Source organism: Betta splendens, chromosome 17, assembly GCF_900634795.4.
Source record: "Betta splendens chromosome 17, fBetSpl5.4, whole genome shotgun sequence".
Classification (NCBI taxonomy): Eukaryota; Metazoa; Chordata; class Actinopteri; order Anabantiformes; family Osphronemidae; genus Betta; species Betta splendens.
In genome coordinates, this window is record NC_040897.2 from 5,096,352 (window position 1) to 5,122,167 (window position 25,816).

General features: G+C 45.0%; 1 protein-coding gene and 2 long non-coding RNA genes across 5 annotated transcripts in view; 2 read left to right on the forward strand and 1 right to left on the reverse strand.

Annotated features, from left to right (window-relative positions):
- Nucleotides 1–8,935, forward strand: part of LOC114844362 (potassium voltage-gated channel subfamily H member 7-like) — a 25,555-nt gene extending 16,620 nt beyond the window's left edge. For both annotated transcript variants that reach the window (XM_029131684.3, XM_055503697.1), the window contains exons 21-22: nt 69–312; nt 6,444–8,935. In XM_029131684.3, the coding sequence (XP_028987517.1) occupies nt 69–312; nt 6,444–6,939 (740 nt within the window). In that variant the 3' untranslated portion in view covers nt 6,940–8,935. The remainder of the gene's footprint in view (nt 1–68; nt 313–6,443) is intronic.
- LOC121201772 (uncharacterized) overlaps nt 1–13,051 on the reverse strand; it is a 20,650-nt gene extending 7,599 nt beyond the window's left edge. For both annotated transcript variants that reach the window (XR_008693033.1, XR_005896881.2), the window contains exons 1-3: nt 12,922–13,051; nt 497–583; nt 31–251 (exon numbers count right to left, since the gene is read on the reverse strand). This is a non-coding gene — a long non-coding RNA (uncharacterized LOC121201772). The remainder of the gene's footprint in view (nt 1–30; nt 252–496; nt 584–12,921) is intronic.
- Nucleotides 13,052–13,379: 328 nt separating this feature from the next.
- Nucleotides 13,380–15,057, forward strand: LOC114844373 (uncharacterized). Its single transcript, XR_003783722.3, has 5 exons — nt 13,380–13,515; nt 13,617–13,738; nt 13,829–13,970; nt 14,073–14,182; nt 14,386–15,057. It is a non-coding gene; the product is annotated as an uncharacterized LOC114844373 (long non-coding RNA).
- The last annotated feature ends 10,759 nt before the right edge of the window (nt 15,058–25,816 follow it).

Genomic DNA, 25,816 nt, shown 5'->3' on the forward strand with positions numbered 1-25,816 from the left:
GACAGTAATATACAGTAGCTGCAGCTCTACCAGCAAATGTGTGTCATTGTCATTTGTATGTTGTTTAGGAGTGTCCAACATCTTTATGTTTGGCTCAGACAGCCAAGAAGAACAGAGAAACCAAGAAACGCTTTGCTCCCACAGCCTCTCCTCGTCTCCCCTTCAGCCTCTCTCTCAACAGGTGCCTGACCCGCCTTCCACCTCTCACTGTTCCACCACATCTCCTAGTTTCCCTCTTCCCCCTGTCATCTCTATGAGGCAGAAGGCAGAGTTTGAGAACAGACTAGAAGTAGTGCAACAACAGATAACCAGGTGGGTATCAAGTTCTCACAGCTGTCTACTGTGGATGGTAAATACAGAGTAATATGTATATATATATTGTGTGTGTACATATATATATATATATATATATATATATTCCCGGTTCGAATCCCCGTTAGGGCGAATAGGCATCCAGTGTGGGTCCTTGGGCAAGACCCTTCAAGCTACCGCCTACCTCATATCATGAGAGACAATGAACCACATGAGATACCGGCTCAGACGTCGCCCGGTCTAACAAGGTCTCCGTCAGGTGTTGGGGCACCTGGAACAAGAAAGAAATGGCTGAGATGCGAGAACAAGGCTCTGTTGGAATGCTACTACTCAAGTAACCCTAGTCAGAGGGGCTACATGCAAAGAATGTGCGGTGAATGGGAACGGAGAAACCCACATTCAAGGCTGACGGCGAAGCAACTAGTAGCTCAGTGTTCCAACATCCACAAACGGCAACTGCTATCACAGAAAGACGAGATACAACACAAATGCTACGGCAAGGGGGAGCCAGGACGCCAGGTCAGAGGGGAGGTTTCACCATCTCCCCGACCGGAAATTGGATACGAAGCCCCAATAAGCACAGATACGCTGAGCGAGGCAGCGACTGACCTGAAAGACAAGATCATGGCGAGATTAAACAGGCAACCCCGAACCCCACTACAACGGCTAAGTGAAGTACCATCAGAAAGTCTCATGGAAGATGTGAATGCAGCATTGAGAGCGATCCCTACCACAACAATCACAGAAACCAATGAGCTGATATACGCTTCAGCATCAGTGATCCTAGAGGTGCTTGGCTATAAGAGCAACCATGGGAGCCATGAGAAACAATACCCACCATGGAAACGAAGGTTGGAGGCGGGAAGTGAGCCAAATGACAGAGGCCCAGAGAGGGGCAATGAAAAGACCGATGCCCAAGAGGTACAGCCAGATGCCCATACCTGAAGCACTCGAAACTGCCAAGCAAAGGCTACAAGCCTTGGCCAGCCGCCTAAAGAGATACACCAGAGATAACGAAGCCAGACGAATAAACCGGCTGTTCGCAACACAACCTGCGAAAGTGTACTCTCAATGGCAGGGTAATAACAGCAGAGCAGACCCACCAAGGCTGGAAACTGAACAGTACTGGAAAGGGATATGGGAGAGGGAGGCATCACACAACAGAGATGCACAGTGGCTGGTGGATCTGAGGGAAGACCACAGCAACCTCCCTGAACAGAATCCAGTGACTATCACAGTGGCAGACATCCAACAAAGAGTCTCAGGTATGAAAAACTGGACAGCACCCGGCCCTGACATGATCCACGCCTACTGGCTAAAGAAGCTCACTGCAATCCACGAGCGCCTGGCAGCACAAATGAACCAGCTGCTAAGGGATGGGACTCACCCTGAATGGCTAACCAAAGGGCGAACGATCCTGATAATGAAGGATCCCTCAAAGGGTACTGTCCCATCCAACTACCGGCCAATAACCTGTCTCTCCACAACATGGAAGCTCATGTCAGGCATCATCGCCGCTAAGATAAGTGGGCACATGGGTCAATACATGAGCGATGCACAGAAGGGCATTGGTAAGGATACCAGAGGAGCCAAACACCAACTCCTGGTAGACAGAACAGTTGCCCAAGACTGCAGAGCGCGACACACCAACCTGTGCACAGCCTGGATCGACTACAAGAAAGCCTATGACTCAATGCCACACACATGGATCACTGAATGCTTGGAGCTGTACAACATCAACAGAACTCTAAGGGCCTTCATTGCAAACTCGATGAGGTTGTGGAAAACCACACTTGAAGCCAATGGGAAGCCACTTGCCCAAGTATCCATCAAATGTGGCATATACCAAGGAGATGCACTGTCCCCACTGCGGTTCTGCATAGGTCTGAACCCCCTCAGCCAAATAATAAACAAGACTGGCTATGGATACCGACTCCGGAACGGGGCCACCATAAGTCACCTCCTCTACATGGACGACATCAAGCTGTATGCTAAGAACGAGCGAGACATCGACTCGCTGATCCACACCACAAGGATCTACAGCTCAGACATCGGGATGTCATTCGGGCTCGAGAAATGTGGGAGGATGGTGACAAAGAGAGGCAAGGTAATCCACACAGAAGGGGTCTCACTTCCAGAAGGAACAATAGCAGACATTGAGGACAACTACAAGTACCTTGGAATACCACAGGCGAACGGCAACCTTGAACAGGCAACAAGGAATGCAGCAACAGCCAAATACCTCCAACGAGTAAGGCAAGTCCTAAGAAGCCAGCTCAATGGCAAGAACAAATCCCAGGCAATAAACAGCTACGCCCTGCCAGTGATCAGATACCCTGCAGGAATAATAAGGTGGCCAAAGGAAGAGATACAGACCACGGATGTTAAGACACGAAAGCTCCTCACCATGCATGGAGGGTTCCACCCCAAATCCAGCACCCTGAGACTATACGCTAGCCGCAAGGAAGGAGGCCGAGGACTAGTGAGCGTGAGAGCCACTATCCGGGATGAAACATCCAAGATCCATAAGTACATCAAGGATAAGGCCCCGACAGATGACGTGCTGAGTGAATGTCTCAGGCAGTGGAGCACAGAGGATGAGATGCTGGAAGAAGGACCATCATGGGAGGACAAGCCCTTACACGGGATGTACCACCGAAACATAACTGAAGTGGCTGATCTCAACAAATCCTACCAATGGCTTGAAAGGGCCGGGCTGAAGGACAGCACAGAGGCACTCATCCTGGCTGCACAGGAGCAGGCCCTGAGCACCAGAGCCATAGAGGCCCAGATCTACCACACCAGACAAGACCCAAGGTGTAGACTGTGCAAAGAGGCCCCAGAGACGGTCCAGCACATAACTGCAGGGTGTAAGATGCTGGCAGGCAAAGCATACATGGAACGCCATAACCAAGTGGCTGGCATAGTATACAGGAACATCTGCGCGGAGTATGGACTGGAAACCCTAAGATCAAAGTGGGAAACACCTCCCAAGGTGGTAGAGAACGAGCGAGCCAAGATCCTGTGGGACTTCCAGATCCAGACTGACAGAATGGTAATGGCGAACCAACCAGACATTGTGGTGGTGGATAAAGAGCAGAGGAAAGCCGTAGTGGTGGATGTGGCAATACCAAGCGATGGCAACATCAGGAAAAAGGAACATGAGAAACTAGAGAAATACCAAGGGCTCAGAGAAGAACTGGAGAAGGCTTGGAAGGTGAAGGCCACAGTGGTGCCTGTGGTGATCGGAGCACTAGGGGCTGTGACCCCCAAACTGGAGGAGTGGCTACGACAGATCCCTGGAAAAACATCCGAAATCTCAGTCCAGAAAAGTGCAGTCCTAGGAACAGCAAGGATACTGCGCAGAACCCTCAAGCTCCCTGGCCTCTGGTAGAGGACCCGAGCTTGGAAAGTGGATGAGACCACCCGCGGAGGGTGAGAATAGAGTGGTATATTAACGTGTTAATTTTGCGTTAGCACAGGGCTTCAACGCTGGCAATGCGTGTTAATGCAGTTCATTTTTATTTTATTATTTTTACACTTCTTAACCTCTGCAATGCTCACTGAACTGGAACCGAATAGAACGAGTAGAATAGAATAGAACAAATTGACATTATCAAATGAGTTTGCTGAAACAAGTCAATCACGGCAAAGCTGAATCTGCGGCAAATCACCCACCTAAACAAACAGCGGAGGGAGACTTAGGCAGACTACATTGGATGTAGTGTGTAGGAGAAGTATAAACAAAAGCAAGAGAAGCTAATTAATGCCATAGCTAAGTGGATAGCTACAAACTTCAGGCTCTGTGCCAGTCCCAAGCCCGGATAAATAGAGAGTGTTGTGTCAGGAAGGACATCCGGTGTAAAGCTTGCCAAAAACAACCATGCGAATCATCCATTAGAATTTCATACCAGATATGGCCTGGGTTGACAAGACCACCACCGATGCTAATAACCTACAGTGCGCTGGTGGAAATTAGACTACTGTTGGTTGAACAAGGAGAAGAGGCAGAAGGATTTGTGGTCAGAGAGAGAAGAGGAAAGGTAGGAGCATAGATCTGAGAATAGGACTCTTAATGTTGGCACAATGACAAGGAAAGGCAAAGAGATGGCAGACATGATGGAGGGAAGGAAGGTAGATGTACTGTGTGTGCAGGAGATGAGGTGGAAGGGCAGCAAAGCACATAGTATTGCGGAGAAGAGAGAGGAACACAGAGTGACATACAAGAGTAGAGGTAGGAGCACGCAGATGGACATCACCGCATGGTGGTGTGTAAGATGATTCTGGTGGTCAGGAAGAAGAAGAGAGGATAGACAGAAAAGAAGACCAAGTGATTGAAGCTAAACTTGCGAGGAATTCAGGCAGAAGTTAAGACAGACTCTGGGTGGTCAGGAGGGGCTTCCAGATGACTGGGAAAGTACAGCAGAGGTTATTAGGGAAACAGGTAGGAAAGGTGCTGGGTGTGTCATCTGGAAGGAGGAAAGTAAATACAGACACTTGGTGGTGGAATGAGGAAGTGAAGGACTGCATCCGGAGGAAGAGGTTGGCTAAAAGGAAGTTGAATGTAGAAAAGACTGAGGAAACTAGACAGGAGTACAAAGAAAGCTTACGATGAGCTGTATGACAGATTAGACACAAAGGAAGGACAGAAGGACTTGCACAGACAGAGAGATAGCGATGGGAAGGATGTGCAACAGATAAGGGTGATTGAAGACAGTGATGGAAAGGTGCTAACACCCAAGGAGAGTGTGCAGAGAAGATTGAAGGAGTATTTTGAGGAGCTGATGAATGAGTAAAATGACAGGGAAAGAAGGGAGAAAGATGTGGATGTTGTGGAGCAGGAAATAGCAGAGATTACAAAGGATGAGGTGAGGAAGGCTCTGAAAAGGATGAAGAGTGGCTGTTGGTCCTGATGATGTACCTGTGGAGGTGTGAAAGTGTCTAGGAGAGACAGCAGTGGAGTTTCTAACTAGCTTGTTCAACAGCATTCCAACAGCATTCGCCTCTCCAGAAATGGAGAAGCGTTCTGGTGCCAATTTTTAAGAACAATGTTTTTTTAAAGAACTACAGAGGAATAAATTTATTGAGCCACACATTGAAGCTGTGGGAAAGAGGAAGAGAAGAGTGGAAGCCAGGCTCAGGAAGAAGGTGGAGATTTGTAAGCAGCAGTATGGTTTCATGCCCCACAAGAGCACCACTGATGCCGTTTTTGATTCGAGAATGTTGATGGAAAAGTACAAAGATGGTCAGAAGGAGTTGCATTGTGTCTGTGAATTTAGAGAAGGCATTTGACAGGGTGTTGATGGAGGAGCTGTGGTACTGGATGAGGTTGTCAGGAGTGGCAGAGGAGTACGCCATACATGTCCTGGAGTAGTCCAGGACATGTATGAGAGGAGTATGACGGTGATGAGATGTGCTGTAGATCAGACAGAGGAGTTCAAGGTAGAGTTGGGACTACACCAAGGATCAGCTTTGAGTCTCTTCATGTTTGCTATGCTGATGAACAGGCTAACAGACGAGGTCAGACAGGAATCTCCCTGGACAATGATGACATTGTGATCTGCAGTGAGACTAGAGAGCAGGCGGAAGAACAGCTGGAGAGATAAAGGTTTGCTCTGGAAAGAAGAGGCATGAAAGTCACTCATAGTAAGACAGAATACATGTGTCTAAATGAGAGGGGTCAAGGTAAAACAGTGAGGCTAAAGGGGGCTACGGTGAAGAAGGTGCAGGAGTTTAGGTACTAGGGGTCAACAGTTCAGTGTGATGGCGAGTGTGGAAGAAGTGAAGAGGCGAGTGCAGGTGGGTTGGAGAAGGTGGAGGAAAGTGTCAGGAGTGTTGTGTGACAGAAGAATGTCAGAAAGACTTAAAGGATAGGTGTACAAGACAGTGGTGAGACCAGCTCTGCTCTATGGGTTAGTGCAGTGCAAAAGAATAAGGATGTTAATGAATGAACGCGAATAAGGATGTTAATTGCTGCCAGGCACTAATATTTTTGATTATGTTTGATTGTTTGTAGGGCGTTTAAATTATATATTTATAAGTCTAACAATTAATAGCCACTACAATAGCCAAAAGGTTGATACAAGTCAATAGAACATCTCTGTAAGCTTTTCCTTATATGTGCTTTTCAGGTTGGAGTCTCGTATATCAGCAGACATCAGAATCATTCTGCAGCTCCTACAGGGGCAGATGCCGATGATCCCACCTTCCTACAGTACACTGACAATAACGTCTAACACAACCACATCCTCCATACTGTCCCCAACATTTGCCGCCTCATCTAGCACCCTAAACTTGATCTGCCCAGCCACAAATCCACATCAGTGGGTGTCCAATGAAAACTTAGCAAGACATACCGAAACCACTTCTCTCAGTTGTGGATCCTCTGTTCTTCGTCTTACTGTCTCTCCTTCAACAAGCCATTCTTCCGCTACTCATACTTCTTATCAGCCACTGATTTCTTCCTCAAACATTTCTCAGAATACTTCCACCTTTGCAACTGATCTGCAAACATCCCCTCAGTCTTCCTCTGCCCTTACTCAGACAGAAAGTCATGATGTACCTTCCCTAAATGCACTATATCCAAGCACCTCACCGTCCTCTCTCCCCAGTTCCAGAGAGGCTTAAACGGTCAGTTGCTCATGCAACACAATTATCCATTGAAAATTGAAACAAAGGACAATTTAACAACATTACAAGGTCCAAGTCAAGTTAAAATTTTATTTTTATTTGGACTTACCTGCGCTCATGGGCTACAATGCTACAGTGCTTGCCATCGTCAAAGGTACCATGGTGCATTGCAACCATCGATCATTTTGATGCTTGCTACAAATTCAAAAGTTTGTTAGATCCTACAAAGTCCAAAGCATGGACTTTTGCTATCGACTGAACTGTTAAACTAATAATCTCTGCAGTTTTGGATGAGTGTTTTTTTTAAGTATTGATCCACAGAAACGAACTATGAATACTGATACGTCAGATATTGTTTTGCGGAAAGATTCTACTAGAGGCAGCAACTTTTGTATATTTTGTATATGACCCCATAAAATGTCATACCATTGTTCCATACCATGTTCATATAAAAGACTTGCTGCAAAGTAAAAGCTGTAAAAATGTTGTTCAGGAGAGCAGCAGGTAGACTGGCCAACAGCAGTGGGTGTTTGCACACCAGGCCATGGTGGCCTAAAGACTGAGTGATGACTGCATGGGGATAGACCTGTACTTGTACTTCTGAACTTCCATCCATCTATTTGTAGCTGCTTATCCGGGGCCAGGTTGCAGAGGCAGCAGTCTAAGCAAAGAGCTCCAGATTTCCCTCGCCCTGTGCGACTTCTTTCTGTTTCCAAACTTGAATACAAAAATTTGAGTCGAATGAGGAATACATTTCCGCCACAGAATCCTACTGTGCAGACCTCGAGAAAACCTATTTTTCAGACGGGTTAAAGAAATTGGAGCATCGCTGGGTCAAGTGTATCGAACTAAAAGGAGACTATATTGAAAAATTAATCGCCACTTTTCCAAAAATTTCGGGTTTTTTTTGTAGGCTAAGTACTTATCGGACCGCCCTTGTATATTTGTAATCAGATATGTACTTCTAAACTTTCATTCATCCATTTCTGACTGCTTATCCAGGGCTGGGTTGCAGAGGCAGCAGTCTAATCAAAGAGCTCCAGACTTCCAGACTTAGCAATGTCATCTTTTTTCATGCATAAATCTGGCTGCATACACACAAATTCTTTGTGACCCTAATTTGACGCCATAGATAACCTTTACTGTTCTTGTCAATTTCAAATCAAAGGGGGGATCAGCTCTTTACACAACTGTTAAATAAACACCTACTTCATCAAACACTTCCACATCCTCCCACCCGCAGTTAAATCACCCTCACTTTCAGAGTGGAATGAACCAATTTTAGAAAACACCCTCCAATCAAAGTATCAAAGGACCCAACAGCCGCTGCTAATTTTGTAAATGTATGGAGTGAAATTAAAGGTATCAGGTCTTTTTCATCTTTTACAATGTTTAACCAATGTCAACAATTAAAACTGTGTTGTGAATTATGTGTGATTTTATGTAATTGTTACCCAACAATTACATGCATCATTTGTCAGAGCATCTATTTTAACCTATGTCTGTATTTGTTATTTAAATACAAGCTAGTTTAGCTTTATAGAATATGCCATCCCACTCTATGTAATATGTTGATAGCACTACTAAGTACCTTTTGGTCTTTTCCTGGACCTAGCTTATTATACACTTATAAAAGTGATATAAAAATGGCAGATTTTCCAGTGGTTGCTTGAACTGTTTAATGAGACCATAGTGATGACTGTGATACACTGACTGTATTATGACTGTCATAAAAGGTTGAAGAACAGTACTCCTTCTTTAAAACATACATTTTGGCTTTGAACATAAAATAGTTGGTGTCTGATAAAAGTGAAAAATTAAGTTTAATTTTTCTACATTTTTCTATTTTTTGCTGGTTCTAGAGTTGCTTCATCAGTTGGCCAATTTAATATGTTTTATTTAGATCTCAAATTAGACTGACCTAAAATACTTTTGTTTGCAAGTACAAAGGAATATATTTGTTGTATCCAATAAATCTTGCTGATCCACTATACCCACCTGTCTGCTGTATGTCCGCAAACACAAGTCCTAAGCAAACATATTAAGTATTTATAAGTGTGGGTCTTTATATATTATTTATCTTTTATAGATTAGATTAGATTAGATTAGATTAGATTAGATTAGATTAGAATTTTATTAATCCCACAATTTGGGAATTTCTTCAGGCAGCCATGCTAGCAGAACCACACACATACAGCAGCAAAGAGTACAAGAGGGAACCTTGTTGGGAAAAAAAAGTCGGAGAGCAGAAGGTGAGACTGTAAGGTGGGGGGGTTGGGGTTTGTATCTGCATGAGTATAGTGAAGTATTGTTTATAGATGTATGACTGAGGCCAACCAAGTCCAAAATATAAATAGATCCTCTGCATCATCAATGAACAGTGGCTCCAGACACATCGGACACCAGGAATCCTACGCATTCCGCATGTAACCAGAAGCAAGAGTGTCTGGGGGCAGAGCGGCTCTCCCGGTTATTCTTTTCTTTGTGAGAGAATTTTATTCAATGTGAAAAAAATATAGCAATATTTTTTGCCTTTGACTGGTTATTGTTATGACTAGTTAATGAGACTATTTTACAGTTTAGAACTTACTCATACTTCCTCCTTTCAAGATAAAAGCACTAATCCAGATATTTAGCTTTTATAGCAATATTTCTGCCTTTGACTGGTTATTTTTATGACTAGTTAATGAGATGATTTTCCACTTCATTATTTATCCATACACACCTCTTTCAAATCCATTCAAAATAAAAGGACCAATCCAAATATTTGGCTTTGATAGCACCTTTGGTTATTTTTATGAATTAAGTTTAGCAATTTAGAACACACTTTTCCAAATTCTTTCAAAGTATGAGCACCAATCCAAATCTTTTTTATAGCATTTTTCTGCTTTTGATTGGCTAATTATGACTACTTAATGAGCCTTTTTACAGTTTAGCAATTACCTGCACGCGCTTCCTCTAGTTGTTTAAAATGTTTCCACAAATTTGAGCTATTATTTCTCCTCTGGTTGGGATAGGCTCCACCAACCCTACAGGAACCAAGTGGTTTAAGATGGATGGATGGTGTAATGAAAATAATAGTTTCTTCCTTATTCTATGCATTTATTGTATGATTTATGACTTGTGTTCTGTAATTAATATCTTGTGTTTTGTCCTATATCTGTTTTATGTGATTGGACTAGACAGACATTTAACCCCAGTCAGACTGGGGTTAAGGGGCAGAAGATTTTGGGAACTTTACATGACACCTCCGTGGTGTATACTCTGATCTCCCCAGCTGGTTTTTGGTTTGTTGATGTGCATTTTTGATTTGCTTGCTTTCCCAGTTATATTTTTCCCTTAATTTTTATAATAAAAGACAACTCTCTCATCTGCTTGTTTATGGGAAATTTCCACCACAATGGATTTAGCTGTTATTACATTCAGCTATATATCATCAAATTAAGCAAACCTTTACACTTTCCCTTAATTTTCAGTAGTTATTCAAATTCAGCAAATCTTCTTTTTAAATTTCCTCAATTTGGAATTCAACTGCTTTAGCTTCTTCTGCAAATATTCAGCTCAGTTTAAACAGCTCTTAAATTTCTTCAGGTACGTTCATCATTCACTGTGCATTTTCCTATGGAAATGCTTTCTCTAGTTGTTCTCTTATGTCACACCATTTTTCGGTAACTTTGACATTGCCTAATGCATCATGGTTGAACATCGTTCACCTTTCTAAATGTGTGTCGTTTAGAGATTTCTGCTATTACTTTTCACGTTTTCAGCTTTTCAACTTTTAACGTTATTATTTCAACATTTTTTTATAATGGTTGTATGTGGGCAACTCTACTCCGAGCCCTGGTGACAGACCTCCTCACCCTATCTCTAATGGTGTGCCCAGCCACCCTGCAGAGGAAACTCATTTCGGCCACTTGTATCCACGTTCTTGCCCATGACCAAAAGCTAAGTGTAGGAACGTAGATTGACCGGTAAACTGAGCACTTTGCCTTTCGGCTCAGCTCTCTCTTCATCACGACAGACCGTTACACCGACCACATTACTGCAGCCGCCGCATCAATCCCTGACTGCGCCTAGAAATTCTGTCCATAAAAATAATGAACAGAACCGGTGACAGAGGACTGCCCTGCCGAAGTCCAACATGCACTGGGAACAGGTCTGACTTACTGCCCACAATGCGAACCAAGCTCCTGCTCTGGTGGTACAAAGACCGAACAGCCCTTTGCAAAGAGCCTCGGACTTCATATTCCCGGAGCATCCCCCACAGGATGCTACGAATGACACGGTCGAATGCCTTCTCCAAGTCTACAAAACAGGCACACAAACTCCTCCACCACAATAAGGCAGCGATTCAAGGGGAGATGGTAAATTTTCAGCGCATTCAGTGCATTTCCTCCTTTTTTCACATTTTGAGACTTTATCCAATGGAGACAGACCACCTCCTATTCTTAAACCGTTACACCTGTGTCGTCACAGATAAGGGAGTCCTTCCTGCAAATCCTGAACCACCAACCTCACAATGATAACAAACCAAAACTGGATTTCCGCCATTCCCTCCCATAGAAATAGTTCGGTTCTTGGGTGTTTTAACTAACACCAAAGCCTATTCACGTATGAGCCGTTGGACGTATGAGCCGTTGGACGTATGAGCCATCATCATCGCCGCGGGCGACGACTCCTGGCCCAGAGGCCGTGGCACCTGGATCAGAGAGGGCACGCCTTGCTTAACCAAGGCGGTAACCGGAGACGCTGCACAGCGTCCTACAGCTTCAAACTAAGGCAAGACAAACATCTCTAATCCTCTGAGAGTTCTGGTGTTTTTCAAAGCACAAAAATTGAATATTCCAAATTCATTAGTTAATACTTAGGTTTTTATAAGTTAGAAACAAATACTCTTTTCGCTTGATCAAAGCCATCACACACTTAGGTCTTGACCATTCCTTGTCCTGTAACTCATTGATTCATTCATTGCTGATTGCTGTGTTTTCTGTGATTGTTTTCACATATGTTCATTAATTAACATTATCTATCATACAAAGCTTTCAACACACACACCCTCATTCACCAACACTGTTCTCTGTTCATCCATTGCTGATCATCATGCTGATTGTTTGCTCATGTTGGGAGACCTCATGTGTATAAACGGTTATTAACAGAATCATTATTAAGGTCCCACATGTATAAACAAAGAAATTACTGCGGCCTACATGTAACGTCTTCATCCTGATAGTAGTGAGTTGAAATAAAGAGATTTCAAATCTGAGCGCCAAAACCAGGCACCAGGCTGGGGTACCATACCTGGCAACCCCGCTAAGATTGCCTTAGAATTAACTGCTGCTAACCAGTTAATTCTAAGGCGAAATAAACCCAAGACTAAACACAAAAATTGGAGAGTTGAAATTTGGAAGTTAAAAATTTCAGAGTTAATTGTAACTCCCAAAGAGTAATATTTACACATTCTGAGTAAAATGTTGTTCAGTGTTAGGGTTATTTGACAGTGTTGATCACAGCGAAGTCAAGGAAACTCTTCAGAGAGTTAATGATGCTCCACCCACAATGCACCCAGTTCTTCGGTTGAAAAGTCAGCGCCATTGTTGTTTCGCATGTGGACTGTGGAACGGTAAGTAAAAATATATATCTTACAAATAAGCATTTAAGTTCATCCTGTGACTTGTGTTTTGAATCTTGTATTTAACATACATGGGTAATGTTTTTCAAAGCATATTGATGCTAAACGGTTGTGTTGTAAACGTTGTAGAGGTGATTAGAATTTTAGCTAGCATCGTGGTAGCTAGCTAGTGAAACCGTGTATAACTTCATTAAGGAGCTGCAATTGATGGGATAAACTAAGTTATTGTAGTGTATATATGCTCTGTGTGCAAATATTACGTTTGACAAATTCAGCTGCTAACATTAGTCATTTCTGTGTCTTTATCTTTGTGAGCAACAGCAACGGTGAACATTATTATCGTTACTAACCTGTTAGCGTGCATTAAACGCGGATATGTTTTCGACAGTTGCCGCCGCATATTTTCACGCGCTCTGTCCTGCACTTGCGCAATTGCGTGTGCATGCGCGCGTGTATTAGTGCGCGCAAAAAGTTTAAACTTCATGGTGGCTGTTGCAGAGCACCGCGATGACTTGTTGACATGTGAAATGCGAGTTTTCAATGTGTACTGTTCTTGTATTTCTCAGATGAAATGCTGCGGGTCAGTTACAAGCAACGGTAAAGTGAAACTGGCTGTTGCTGAAGGAGGGTTGGACTTTTCATTAGAAAGTTTTTTGTTTTACTCATTCACTTAAAGCCTTGTTCCATAAGCTTCAGTTTGTAGTATTTTAATACACAAGCATTTATTTTAAGGGGTTAGATCATCAAATATTATCTTAAATGAGCCACATCTCACTTCTCTGTGCCTATTAGTAGTTGATGTGTAACTGTCATTTTGTGTAACATAAGGATGGACATTTACTTTCTGATTTTTCTTTTTCAGTCATTGAGGTGGTGAAACTAATGGAGACATGCTCTGAGATGTTGTAAGACAAGGCAATGTGGTGTTGACTGTTTTTAAAATGGTGAGTTATTTTCAAATGTGAAAATGGTAAAATAAAATGCAGTGTTTCTGTTCTTTACTGCTGATAAGCAAAATAGGTACTCTTTCAATATTTTCTATTAGAGTTCTCGGACACCTTATCAAACATTACTGTGACGTCTGAATCAAGTTGCAGCTCAGATGCATCAACTCTATTCATAGAAGAGATTCCAAACAAGCGACAAAGATCATCTATTGCAACACAGGTCAGAAAAAAGCTTATTTACATTGGGCCCATTTTGATTCAGTCTGCAGAAATTTATGAATGTGTTCTTTGTGCTTTTATTTTCTATTAGTTTATTCTAGCTTAGGGTATGCTAAAGTTAAAGGCTGGTGGTGAAGAGGATCTACAGCAGTATCAAGCAAGAGAAACGCTTACTACAGATGCCACAATAACACAAATGGTTAACAGACTAGTGGCTCACATCATTGATACCGGTGCATATTTTTCCTGCAGTTTGTTTTCATTTGACAGTAAGTGAATATGCCAATGAATATATGGCAATTATATATAAGATTAATAATTTGATATCTCTTCAGGAATGTTCCTACTAAAGGTTTCATTAAGCAGTTAAATTCAATACCAGAACTGAGTTAGTTGGTGCTAACAGCAGAAGGTCCCACTGGATGTAATGTTGATGAAACAAGAGGTGAGTTGTATTTTATATTTTTGTTTTGAAACGTTATTTGAAGTTAGAGTTACCTTTTTGACAAAGTAAACGCCCTATGAGATAGGTCTACGTATACAAGCATTTTAATTCTGTAAATTAACATTTATGGATTTAGATACATTTAAATATAAAAAGTAACTAAAATTAATAGTAGATTAATTCCTGTGTCTTTTTGCCCACAGTCTGCGACCAAGAAATGGCCTCCATGTTACATCTTCGCCACCACCAGGACAGAAGTCTGTAAAAGTTTGTGCAAGTGATGCAGCTGAAAGCCTTGCCATCTTTCACGTGGTATTTGTAACCTTTTGATATATCTGTTACTTATTTTGATGAGATCAAAATCAAGTCTTGCTGGGTATCACCAATGTAGCATCAGTAGTGGTTGATGAATGGTTAATCACTTGTTTTGTTGTTTCAAATATTTGCTGATTCCTTGAGGTATTTGATGAACTGTTCAAGGCTAACTTTGCTTTATGATGATGCACTTTTACACCTTCCTACTGCTTCTTCTGAGGACAGTGACACATGTCTTTCTACAGATCTGACCAAAAAATTCTACTGTTATTTGGTTTTATTGCTTGAAGTGTTTTAACTGTGTCTCCCTCTTGGCATGACAGTTTTTTCGAAACATTTGATTGTTGACCAACACATTATTCAAGTGAGACGTTTTTAAACCTCATTATGCATTCGAAGTACTGTGTGATGACTTATTTATTTATTTATTTAAAATGTCTGAGCTTGAATTTTATAAACCAGTTGATAGTCTTACAGTGTTGTAAGGTTTGTCTAGTATACCTTCCTTTCTGATGTTTGTTAAACTGCAAGACAAAAATAAAAATAAATGTTGTTATGGAAATTAATTTGTGTTTGGAGTTCATTTAACACATTTTCAAGGTACAAGGTTAACACTGAACAGAGTGACACCATCACTCCCAAAATTGCAAAACATGTAACTCTGACCTATATAAAATGAATCCCTCTTAGTGTTACCTTAACACTTTTATGAGTTTAAAAACGTAACTCTGGGAAAGTGTTAGATATTTAACTATTTTAAAAAGGTTAGTTTAACCCCAGTCCAGATGGAACTATATAAACACCAGAAATGAGTCAAAATTGACTCTGTGAGAGTCAAATCAACACTGGACTTTTTGCTGTGTGTCACGATTGATGCCTGTTCCTGTTTTATGTTGAAAGGACTTCCTGTTTCACCTCAGCTGTTTTCTGTTATCCCGGTTTTACCACGCACACCTGTCAGTAATCAGTAATCACATCCAGTAGTTAAGCACCACCTCAGCCAGCAGTCAGACGCCAGATTGTTGAGTCCTTGCACCACTATCCAGCGTTCTAGTTTTGTTATCCCGTGTTGTTGATCTTGCCTGTTCTGACCGCCGATTCCTGCCTGACCCTCCTCTGTACCTTCGTCTGGATTTTGGTGTTTACCTGACCGTCTGACCAGTGAGTTTGTCTAGCCCTTATCTGTACCGTTGCTGAGTCTATCCGTGTATCGAACCTTTGCCTGCCTCCTGGACCCGATCTCGCCTGCTCCTCATCTGTACCTCATGCTGAGACATCCTGTGTATGACCCGGACTGCTTGACGACTTTGATGCAATAAACCCTGTTTTACTCCTCAATACTCAAGTGTACTGTGCATGTGGCTCCGACATCTGCCCAAGTCTGACAGAACCATCTGGCCAGAAATGGATCCAGCCAGTGCAGATAATCTCCGTGCGCAGCTCCTGGCTCAGGGGCAGCGACTCACCGAGCAGGAGGAAAAGACTAATGTGACCACCACCTTTTCGGTGGCGCTAAAACAGATTTTCCAGGAGGTCACCCCGGGGCGCAAAGCGGCGCAGCGGCTGGTGAGCATCCGACAGGGCGGAAGATCCACCGCCAAGTATGCCATTGAGTTTCGGACCCTGGCGGCGGAGGCCGGTTGGGATGCCACCGCTTTGGGTGATGTATTTATTCGCGGTCTCTCCCGTCGCGTAAAGGACTGCCTAGCGGCGAGAGATCTGCCCAGTGACTTAAACGCGCTGATCGCGCTTGCAATACAGATCGATCGCAGGCTGGGGAGCACCGAGCGGGAGCACCAACGGGAGGAGAGACTACGAGAGGATCGCCGACTCCGCACCACGAGTCCCAGGAGAGGACAACGGGAGCTTGGCGGCCAGCTCAATCCACGCAACCCGGAGGCAGGACAGACGCCGGAGGAGTTGATGAAGATCGGGCGACTCACGGAGGAGGAGAAGCCGCGACGGCGTTCCCACCGGCTCTGCGTGTACTGTGGGCAGGCGGGACACTTTGCTATGAACTGCCCACTAAAAGAGCAGGCTCATCGCTAGCGCAGAGGGTAGCGGTGAGCCGAACAGTACTTGGCAGTGCCTTTACTCGTTCACTTCCTACAGTAACTTTAGTCTCCAGAACCCGTTCCGTCCAGCAGGCGGTGTTGATTGACTCGGGCGCCGATGCCAGTCTGATGGACGCAGGGCTGGTGGAACGGATGGGCATCACCACTCTGCCTTTGGCATCACCCGTGGAGACGGCGGCGCTGGACGGACGGCGACTCTGGAGGGTCACGGAACCGGTAACCATGACATTCGCAGACGCACATACTGAGAGAATAACGTTCCTTGTGGTAGAGTCTTGTTACCACCCGGTTTTATTAGGACACACATGGTTGAGACTGCATAACCCGACGTTGGATTGGCGGAGTGGGGAGGTGAACCGATGGGACATGGACTGTCAAAACACGTGCTTCCAGTTTTCGACTACTCAACAGGAGTCTGCGTTCGCAGCAGCCGCAGAGGAGGAAGTCGAGAAGGCGGAGCTGACGGGAGTCCCTGAATGCTACCATGACCTCAGTCCAGTATTTTGTAAATCCGGAGCGACTTCTCTGCCGCCCCACAGAAAGCACGACTCCGCCATCAATCTGCGACCGGGGGCTACTCCACCCAAGAGGAGACTCTACCAGCTCTCGCCTAAGGAGAACCGAGCCATGAAAGAGTACCTGGACGCGGCCCTCTCATCAGGAATAATCTGCCCTTCGTCTTCCCCTGCCGGAGCGGGGTTTTTCTTCGTCGGGAAGAAAGACGGTTCATTGCGGCCCAGCATCGATTACCGCGGGCTCAATGACATAACTATCAGAGACTCGTATCCCTTACCATTGTTATCCTCTGCTTTTGAGCTGTTGTCAGGGGCCACCCAAAGTTGGATCTCTGCAACGCGTACCATTTAGTGCGCATCCGGGAGGGAGACGAGTGGAAGACGGCGTTCAACACCCCTAATGGACACTATGAGTATCTGGTCATGCCATTTGGCCTCACCAACGCTCCTGCCGTCTTCCAGGCATTCGTGAACGAGGTGTTGGGGCCAATGATCAATAATTTTGTCATTGTTTATCTTGATGACATTCTTGTTTTTTCCCGCTCCAAGGAGGAACATATTGCACACGTCCGTCTCGTCCTGAAGAAATTGCTGGAGCATCGTCTGTTCGTAAAGGCCGAGAAATGTGAATTCCACGCCGACAGGGTTTCATTCTTGGGGTTTATCGTCTCACAAGGCAAGATCGAGATGGATCTGGCCAAGACCCAAGCAGTCGAGGAGAGGCCGGTACCGCAGAACCGCAGGGAGGTGCAACGCTTCCTGGGGTTCGCAAATTTTTATCGTTAATTCATCAGGCGGTTCAGTAGCATTGCGGCTCCATTACATGCACTAACGTCAATCAAGACTGCGTTTCAGTGGACGGCAGAGGCTGAGGAGGCGTTTCAACACCTAAAGAGCAGTTTCACGACGGCACTGGTGCTGCGGATGCCTGACCCAAAGCGACAGTTCATCGTGGAGGTAGATGCCTCTGTGGTGGAAATTTTTCCATAAAGAAGCAGATGAGAGAGTTGTCCTTTTGTGCGATTTATTGAAATAATAAAGAAAGGATAAAATAAAAATAATGGGGAAAGCAAATAAAAAGCATGGATGTTGATCGTGCACATCAACAAACCAAAAACCAGCTGGGGAGATCAGTGCACACACCACGAAGGTATAATGCAAAGAGCCCACGATCCTCAAGTTGCTTATGCCTTTTAACCTTTTTCCCTGGACCTGGTGGAATCTCCTTATCACACTGTGGGTGAAGATGTTCATATTACACAGGGAATAAACAAGGCTACAGCCTTGGGTCTGGTGAGGCATCAGACAGAAAGGAGCCAGAGCCCAGGGTTAAAAGGCAGACTCAGGCCATGAACAATCGGTCACCTTGAGAGGGAGATAGATTGTCTGTCTGAGAATGTTCAGTTCTGGGTCTAATCAACAAGTACAGAATGCATGGTCACTATGCAGAGTCAGAAATGAACACAAAAGCATTAAAGTACAATTTTTCCATTACATTTCCCCCCTTTTGATTACACATTAATCAAACATTAAAAGAATAAAAATTGTCAATCGTGGCATTCATTTTGTAGTAATAAAGCTTTTCTTTAAAAATGATTCGTTAAATGTATTGTTTATAAAAATGTAAATGGCGTAGGGATAAAAAGCTTGTGAGCTGTTTTTGTGGGTAGTTATACTAGAATAACCCTTGTGTATGAGCTTTGGAAAGACAGGGACATAAGCCTATAATCAATCAGATCACGTTCAGTCAAGCAAAAATAGGAAGAGGGTTATATGTTGATTTAAACTATTGTGGCGTCAGTCTCTGTGTCACTACCATCATCATCGGAGTCATCTTTGTGGTCCTCGTTATCAACGTCAACATCATCCTCTACAGAGTCAGCATCAGAACCAATGAGTGAATCGGTATCTGGATTCCTGAATGTAGTGCATTGTGTCATTTGGTACGAAAGCGCCGCTGATATCGCGCGCATGATGAGACCCCTAATTAGAGGAATAACACAACAACCAAGCAACATGATCACGGCCATGAAGATGATAAGCGAGACTATTGCCGACATAAAAACTGATTTCCATTTTCCAAAAGTTTGGTCTAGCCAGCGCCAAGGGGACGGATCTACGCCGGAGTTTCTAGCCCATTCGTCTCTAAGACTCTCAAGGCCCTCAATAGCCTTTGTCACAGTACCATTAGAATCAGTGTTGTTGGGGATAAAAGTACAGCACGCTTCTCCAAACATAACGCAGACACCTCCTTTCTCCGCTAGCAACATGTCCAGGGCCATTCTATTCTGCCAAGTCATCTGAGACGTGGGAGCCAGCTGCCCAGACATGCCTCTCATACCGCCCGCAGTTTTGTTGATGAAACGCTGTTGATTGTAATAAAGGTAGTTGATCCAGGCTGAATTCTTGTTAACCTCTATGATGGGGCCCATAAAGGGTATAGCACTCGTCCACCCCGCCGCATGCTCGTTGCGAGCCTTAAACTCCTCCGGCACTCCTCGTGGTACGCCTATTGCATCTATGTAAAGGTCAGGATCCAAGGAACCTCCTGGAGCCCTGCGTCTGGTGCGTGAGTGTTTCTGTGGAGCTGAGGGCAAAAGGTGTATTCCCCCTGTGAGGAACACTACCTGAGTACAGGTGCCGGTCCAATTGGTTGGTAAGGTGGCCCTGGGGTGATCCCCACAGAGCCACCACATGTCGGACAAGGGCTTCCTTTGCTGGACTAAGTCGGTGGAGGATGGGGCAACGTGTGAGACATTATTGATCCTATATTAAGATTAAGATTAAGATTAAGAATGCCTTTATTAGTCCCACAGCGGGGAAATTCCCATCAGCAGCCAGGTTACCCGGCGCTAGTCCGACAGTGGAAGCAAATTGCAGTACAAACAGTAATAAAACGCACACACATACAGTATCACACAGTACAAGTGGAAACCTTGCTGGAATTTTTTCCTTGGGTTCATCAGGCCAGATAGATAAGGTCGGAGAGCAGACAGTGAGACTGTAAGGAGGGGAGGGGGGGGGGGGGGGGTGTATCTGAATCAGTGTAGTGAAGTGTTGTTTATAGAAGTATGACCGAGGCCGACCAAGATGTTTACAGGTCAGTCCAACAGTTGTCCTTGAAGGGAGTCACAATAAGGGGAAGAGGATAGATAGAGGCACAGCTGGTGAGCTAGATTGGACCCGGGAAGGGAGGGGGGTGAGGGAGAAGGGACAGAGTAATACACAGCCAAATTTAATACATTTTAACAATCCATGACTAATTTGTCTAGATCAATACTCCAATCGGTCAGAACTCAGGGCTTCTTCGCCTCTTGTGGGACCATGGGTCACCCGTGACATCTCCTCAAGCCTGTCAGACAAGGCTGTCACCATATTCACCAAGTGTTCAGTCTGTCTGCAGATGTTATCCCTCAGTCTCTTGTCTTCCTCCGTACGGGCTGAGATCTTATTAGTCAGTCCTGTAATCCGGGCATCCGAACGGGCTGAGATGTTACAGATCAGTCCTTCAATCCGGGCAATCCTCTGGTGTAATTCCGTCAGCCGAGTAACCATGGCCCCCGTCGGCGTTTGCAGCTCCACAGCCGGTGGACACGCCAATGAGCCGGCCACAGATTTTCCAATCTTTCCAATCTTCCGATAAAGCAGGGCACCACCAAAGCCAATCATGAGTAGCCCAGTTATCAACGTCCAAAATATGAATAGATCCTCTGCATCCTCGATGGACAGAGGCTCCAGACACAGGGGGCACCAGGAATCCCACGCGGATTCGGAGGCAAAAGTCCCCAAGGGGCAGAGTGGTTCTCCCGGAGATTCTTTCCTTTGTGAAAACATTTTGTCCAATGCGCTGAGTGACCAGTTGATTAGCTCCATGTTCAAAAATGTTATTCCAGAATAGCAGATCAGGGTGCTCAGAAAAAGACAAGACAAGGACACTGCAAGCAAAAGCAGAGTGGGAGCAGAGAGAAAACACGTCTGCACTCCTCGAGAGGCGGAAGTAGAAGAAGTAGTATATGTATATGAGGGTAAAGGGGCAGCACCGGTGTGAGTTGGAATCGCAAACCGGATCACATGGTCTTCAGGGTTAAGTCCGTGTGCGTTGGAGACGTCCCACGTCAGGTGACAATTGGGAAAGTGGCCTACATCTATTCCTCCGTCGAGGCTGGAGGTGAAGCATTCAAACTGACACGTGGTACACACCGTGTAATACAAGGGAGCCACGGGCTCCTTTTTCGTTACCTTGATGTCGGCCACCTCTACTTTCTTATGTGTGACGGGACTGTACATCTCCATACCCTTGCCCAGATTGTGCAAGGCGCGCATTTTGCAAGACGGATCACATCTTGGAATGCTGGGGTCCGCAGTGTATCTACACCCGGTGTCTTTATTGTGCAGTTGTCGCTCGTTGTAACACTCACTGCTGTTAAAGGGAGTGGGCACAGCCATGAGATCGGGTCTGGCGACAGCACATGCTACACATGAATTGTTTGTGAGGGTTTTAGAAGTGTACTTGAGGTACGCTAACCATAAGTTCCCTGTGGGGTTCTGATTTACGTAGTTTTGGGCAAGCTGCCAGGCTTTAGGGTCCTTAATGTCGCGTTTGGATCTATAGTGAACAAATGTGCGAGTTCTCCAGAAGTACGGGAGGGTCACACATGTCACCGCAATGGTTGATATGACAATCATTTTTATCGTGTTTCGTCTGGTGAATGTCATTTTGTGTCAGTGGAAGATAAAAATTTGTGTGTAAGTGTGAATCAAGTGGAAGCATAAAATGCTTTGTTTAAGAACAGTGGATGAAATCACAGAGAGGTATACATGTAAATCAACCACACAATTTAGAGCAAATATTAAAGTAACATACAATAAGGATAAAAGCAACAGGGTCACAATCAGTGTCTTCTTCTTCCTGTTGAATAGTAGCGTTAGATTGTTTCCAACCTGTTTGTTGACACCTTGACAGTTCGTTGGGGTTCTTCAGGTTGTGATCAGCTGATCACAGAGACACCTGGGATTCGTTATCACCTCCAGGTTTCCTCCCAATGTCGTCTGAGTCACTGTCACTCCCCGTGATGTGAAGAGTCTACACGTCGTCCAGCGTCGGCAACTCAAGGCTGCTCGTGTGTGTGTTTTCTCAGGAGCGTGTGTGTAGATGTATGGTCTGATAGTGTGATTCACCGGTGCAGCTTCAGGCGGCGCTTGGCTCACACCTTTAGCTGAACGGTCAACGCAGCCTCGCCTCAGTGCGTGTGTGAGCACAGCGAGGGTCGTCCTTCTCAATTCTTTTCGTCAGTGGTGGTTTTGTCGTGTGGTGTAGATGGAGGGTCGTCTGTCGGATCCGGGACCTTCCTGCAGTGGCTGGAATGGATCCAAGTCGCTCTTTCTGCGATCTTCACAGCCGTGTGGGTCGTCAGAAGGACTTGGAAGGGACCTTGCCACCGCTTTGAGTTCCAGTGCTTCCTCCTGAACTCCTTAATGATCGCCCAGTCCTCTGGTTGGATGGTGTGCAGTGGTCCTGTCGCCTGTTTGGGCAGAGCCGCTTTCACCGTCGGGCCAGTAGCCATACCAAACGGCATGGCTACTGGTGGCGCCATTCGTCAGCCAGAGCTTGCGTTCCTGTGGGGTAGAGAATGTCTGAAGATCAGGGAGAGCCGAGGGAGGAGAGGGAGGTTGGGTAGAGGAGGAGGATAAGAGGCAGGGAGCAAAGGGAAGGGGAAGTCGGGCAGCTGCCTTCGCAGCAGCATCAGCGCGTGCGTTTCCAGCAGAGATGGGATCAGTGCCCCCAGTGTGTGCAGGGCACTTACATACAGCAATTGCAGCTGGTAACAGAATTGCGTCGAGCAGATCAGCAACCTTATCATGATGCAAGATAGGTTTGCCATCAGATTTCAAAATCTCTGTGTTTCCACAGAGCACCAAAGTCATGTGTAACGCCAAAAGCGTATCTGGAGTCTGTGTAGATAGTAGCAGACTTCCCTTCAGACAATTTACAGGCTTCGGTCAGTGCAATCAACTCCGCAGCCTGAGCAGAGTAATGTCCTGGTAAAGCGCCAGACTGTAAAACAGTATGAGAGGTGCAGACTGCATATCCAACCTGACAGTGGCCCGAAGCAGGGTCTCTAGAGGCGGAGCCATCAACAAAGAGAACGAGGTCACAGTTAGGAATTGGCACCTCCGATAGATCTGGGTGCGGAGTGCAAACCTGGTTCAAGACCGAAACACAGTTGTGAGGCTCACCATCGTCAGGGCCTGGAAACAAAGTGGCTGGGTTAAGCACATTGCACCTTTTGACAGTGATGTTTGGCATTTCCAGTAGGATGGTGTTGTATCTAAGCCATCGGGCTATAGAAAGATGTGATGTTTTTTGTTCCAAAAGGATCAAAGACACGGCATGACGAACCAGCAGGGTGATATCAGAATAGCCAACAATGTCACGTGATGCCAACACGGCTTTCTCTGCCGCAGCCACTGCTTGGAGGCATCGTGGGAGCCCCGCAGCGACTGGGTCAAGCTTAGCAGAGAAATAGGCTACAGGGCGTGGACGCCCTCCGTGATCCTGTAGAAGGACAGAGGTCATACAACCTGATTTCTCATCCACTGTTTGGGTGAAAGGTCGCGTAGGGTCAGGCAGACCCAAAGTAGGAGCCGACTGAAGAGCTAGTTTGAGGTCGGTGAACGCCTGTTCAGCCTCAGATGTCCACATGAGACGGGTGGTGGATGCAGAAGACGTCTGCATCAGAGCTCTAAGCGGAGCCTCCAAGACGGCGCAGTTAGGAATGAAATTCCTGCAATAAGAGCACATGCCTAAAAAGGACATAAGCTGTTTGTATGTGCACGGTTTAGGCAGGTTCTGAATAGCTTCAGCTCTTTTAGGTGAAATGGATTTCCCTTCAGCGGTGATGATGTGACCTAGGAAGGTAACTTCAGTCTGAACAAACTGTAATTTAGACAGACTTGCTTTGTGTCCTGCACCATGCAGGTGTTTCAGCAGCTTGATCGTATCTGATTTGCAAGTTTCCTGATCCTCAGTGCAGATCATCAAGTCGTCAACGTACTGCAGCAGGGCGGTGCCTGGGGACAAGACAAGATCATCCAGGCTGTCTTTCAGTGCCATATTGTAGATTGTAGGGCTTTCTGAATACCCCTGGCACAGTCTGGTAAAAGTGTATGACTTTCCGTTGAATTCAAAAGCAAACCAGAATTGACTGTCTTTGTGAATGGGCACGCTGAAAAAAGCATTGGCCAAATCAATTACTGAAAAAAATTTAGCCTTGGGCGGAACCTGAGAAAGAATGGTGTAGGGGTTCGGTACCGTAGGCGCGTGGTTGGACCGCCGCATTTACTGCTTGCAGATCCTGGACAAACCTCCATTCTGTTGGCTGTCCTTTGTCTCTGATTTTCTTAACTGGGAAGAGTGGAGTCCTCACTGGAGAGTTGTCACATGGGACAACAACTCCTGCTTTCAAAAGAGAGTTAAACACCGGTGTTATTCCTTCAATTGCTTCTCTCTGTAAAGGGTATTGCTGTTTGCATGGTCTGTAGTCAGATTTCGGCGTGATGACCACTGGGTCACATTCTTTGATCAAACCTACATCATATTTGTGTGTGGCCCACAGGGAAGCTGGAACTTCCTGTAAGGCTGGATACTGTGTCAGAGCGTCCTCTGACAAAAACACGTGGTGTGGAGTGTGTGTGGAATGTTGAGGTACCAAGTGCACTGTACGCTGCGCATGAAAGTTAGACTGAAAAAGTTTTTTGTAAGCATGCAAGGTAGGTGAATACATCACATTCGGGTCGGAAGTCGTTTGCCAGTCTCCTTCCCGTTGACATCTGTCCACGAAAGGACCCAAGTCCTGCCATCTGTCTCCGTCATGTTTTGACAGAAGGACATGTGGATCTGTAGAATAAGCATCAACAAATCTCTCTTGTTCGTTAGTGAGAGAAATCCCAAGCGCAGACCTATGTTCATCCCAGAACAGAGAGGTTGAGGTCAGTTTGTCCGCATGTGTGCGTAACCATGATTTTTCAAACTCCTCATCAGGACCAGTGGACACATGTGCTGTACAAGACAGGTCAGATGCGTCTCTAAAGGTCGTATTCTGTGAGGAAACAAGCTGTCGAGCAGCCTGTATGAGGGCCTCAGTTACAGCCTCTCCCTTCAGCAGCCACTGATAAGAGTAGAGCAGCGGCTCTGAGCTGAAATTAACACAAACAAAGGAATAATTATTCACATTGTCCGTGGTTGTGACCTGCACTCCCTCCGGAGTGGAAATCAGTGAAATACCTAAACTACACATGAGATCTCTTCCTAATATATTAACTGGGCATAAGTTTGAAAGCAAAAATGAATGTTTGAGTGTCTTGCCGTCTGATGTCGTGCAAGACAGAGGCACAGTAAGTTTTTCTTTTATTGTCTGGTACGTACAGTAATTATTATTTGTTCTCTCTAATAGTCGTCTTCCCTTTAATAGTCATTGATAGTCTGTTTCAGTCAGTTTCAGTCTTCCTATGGTTTTGTTTTTGTTTTCCTATAGTCTGGCCAGACAAACCTATATTGTGCACAAATCTTTTTAGAAACATGGAGGATTTTATTACTGAAGTTGTTGTAAATTGAAATAGTTTAAACCCATCAGACTGTAAAGTCATGCAGCAGTTGTCATTTAGCTGTTTGTCATCATCTTAAAATCACTCTGTGGGATTTTTTTTGAGCAGAAAGCGATTCTTCATTG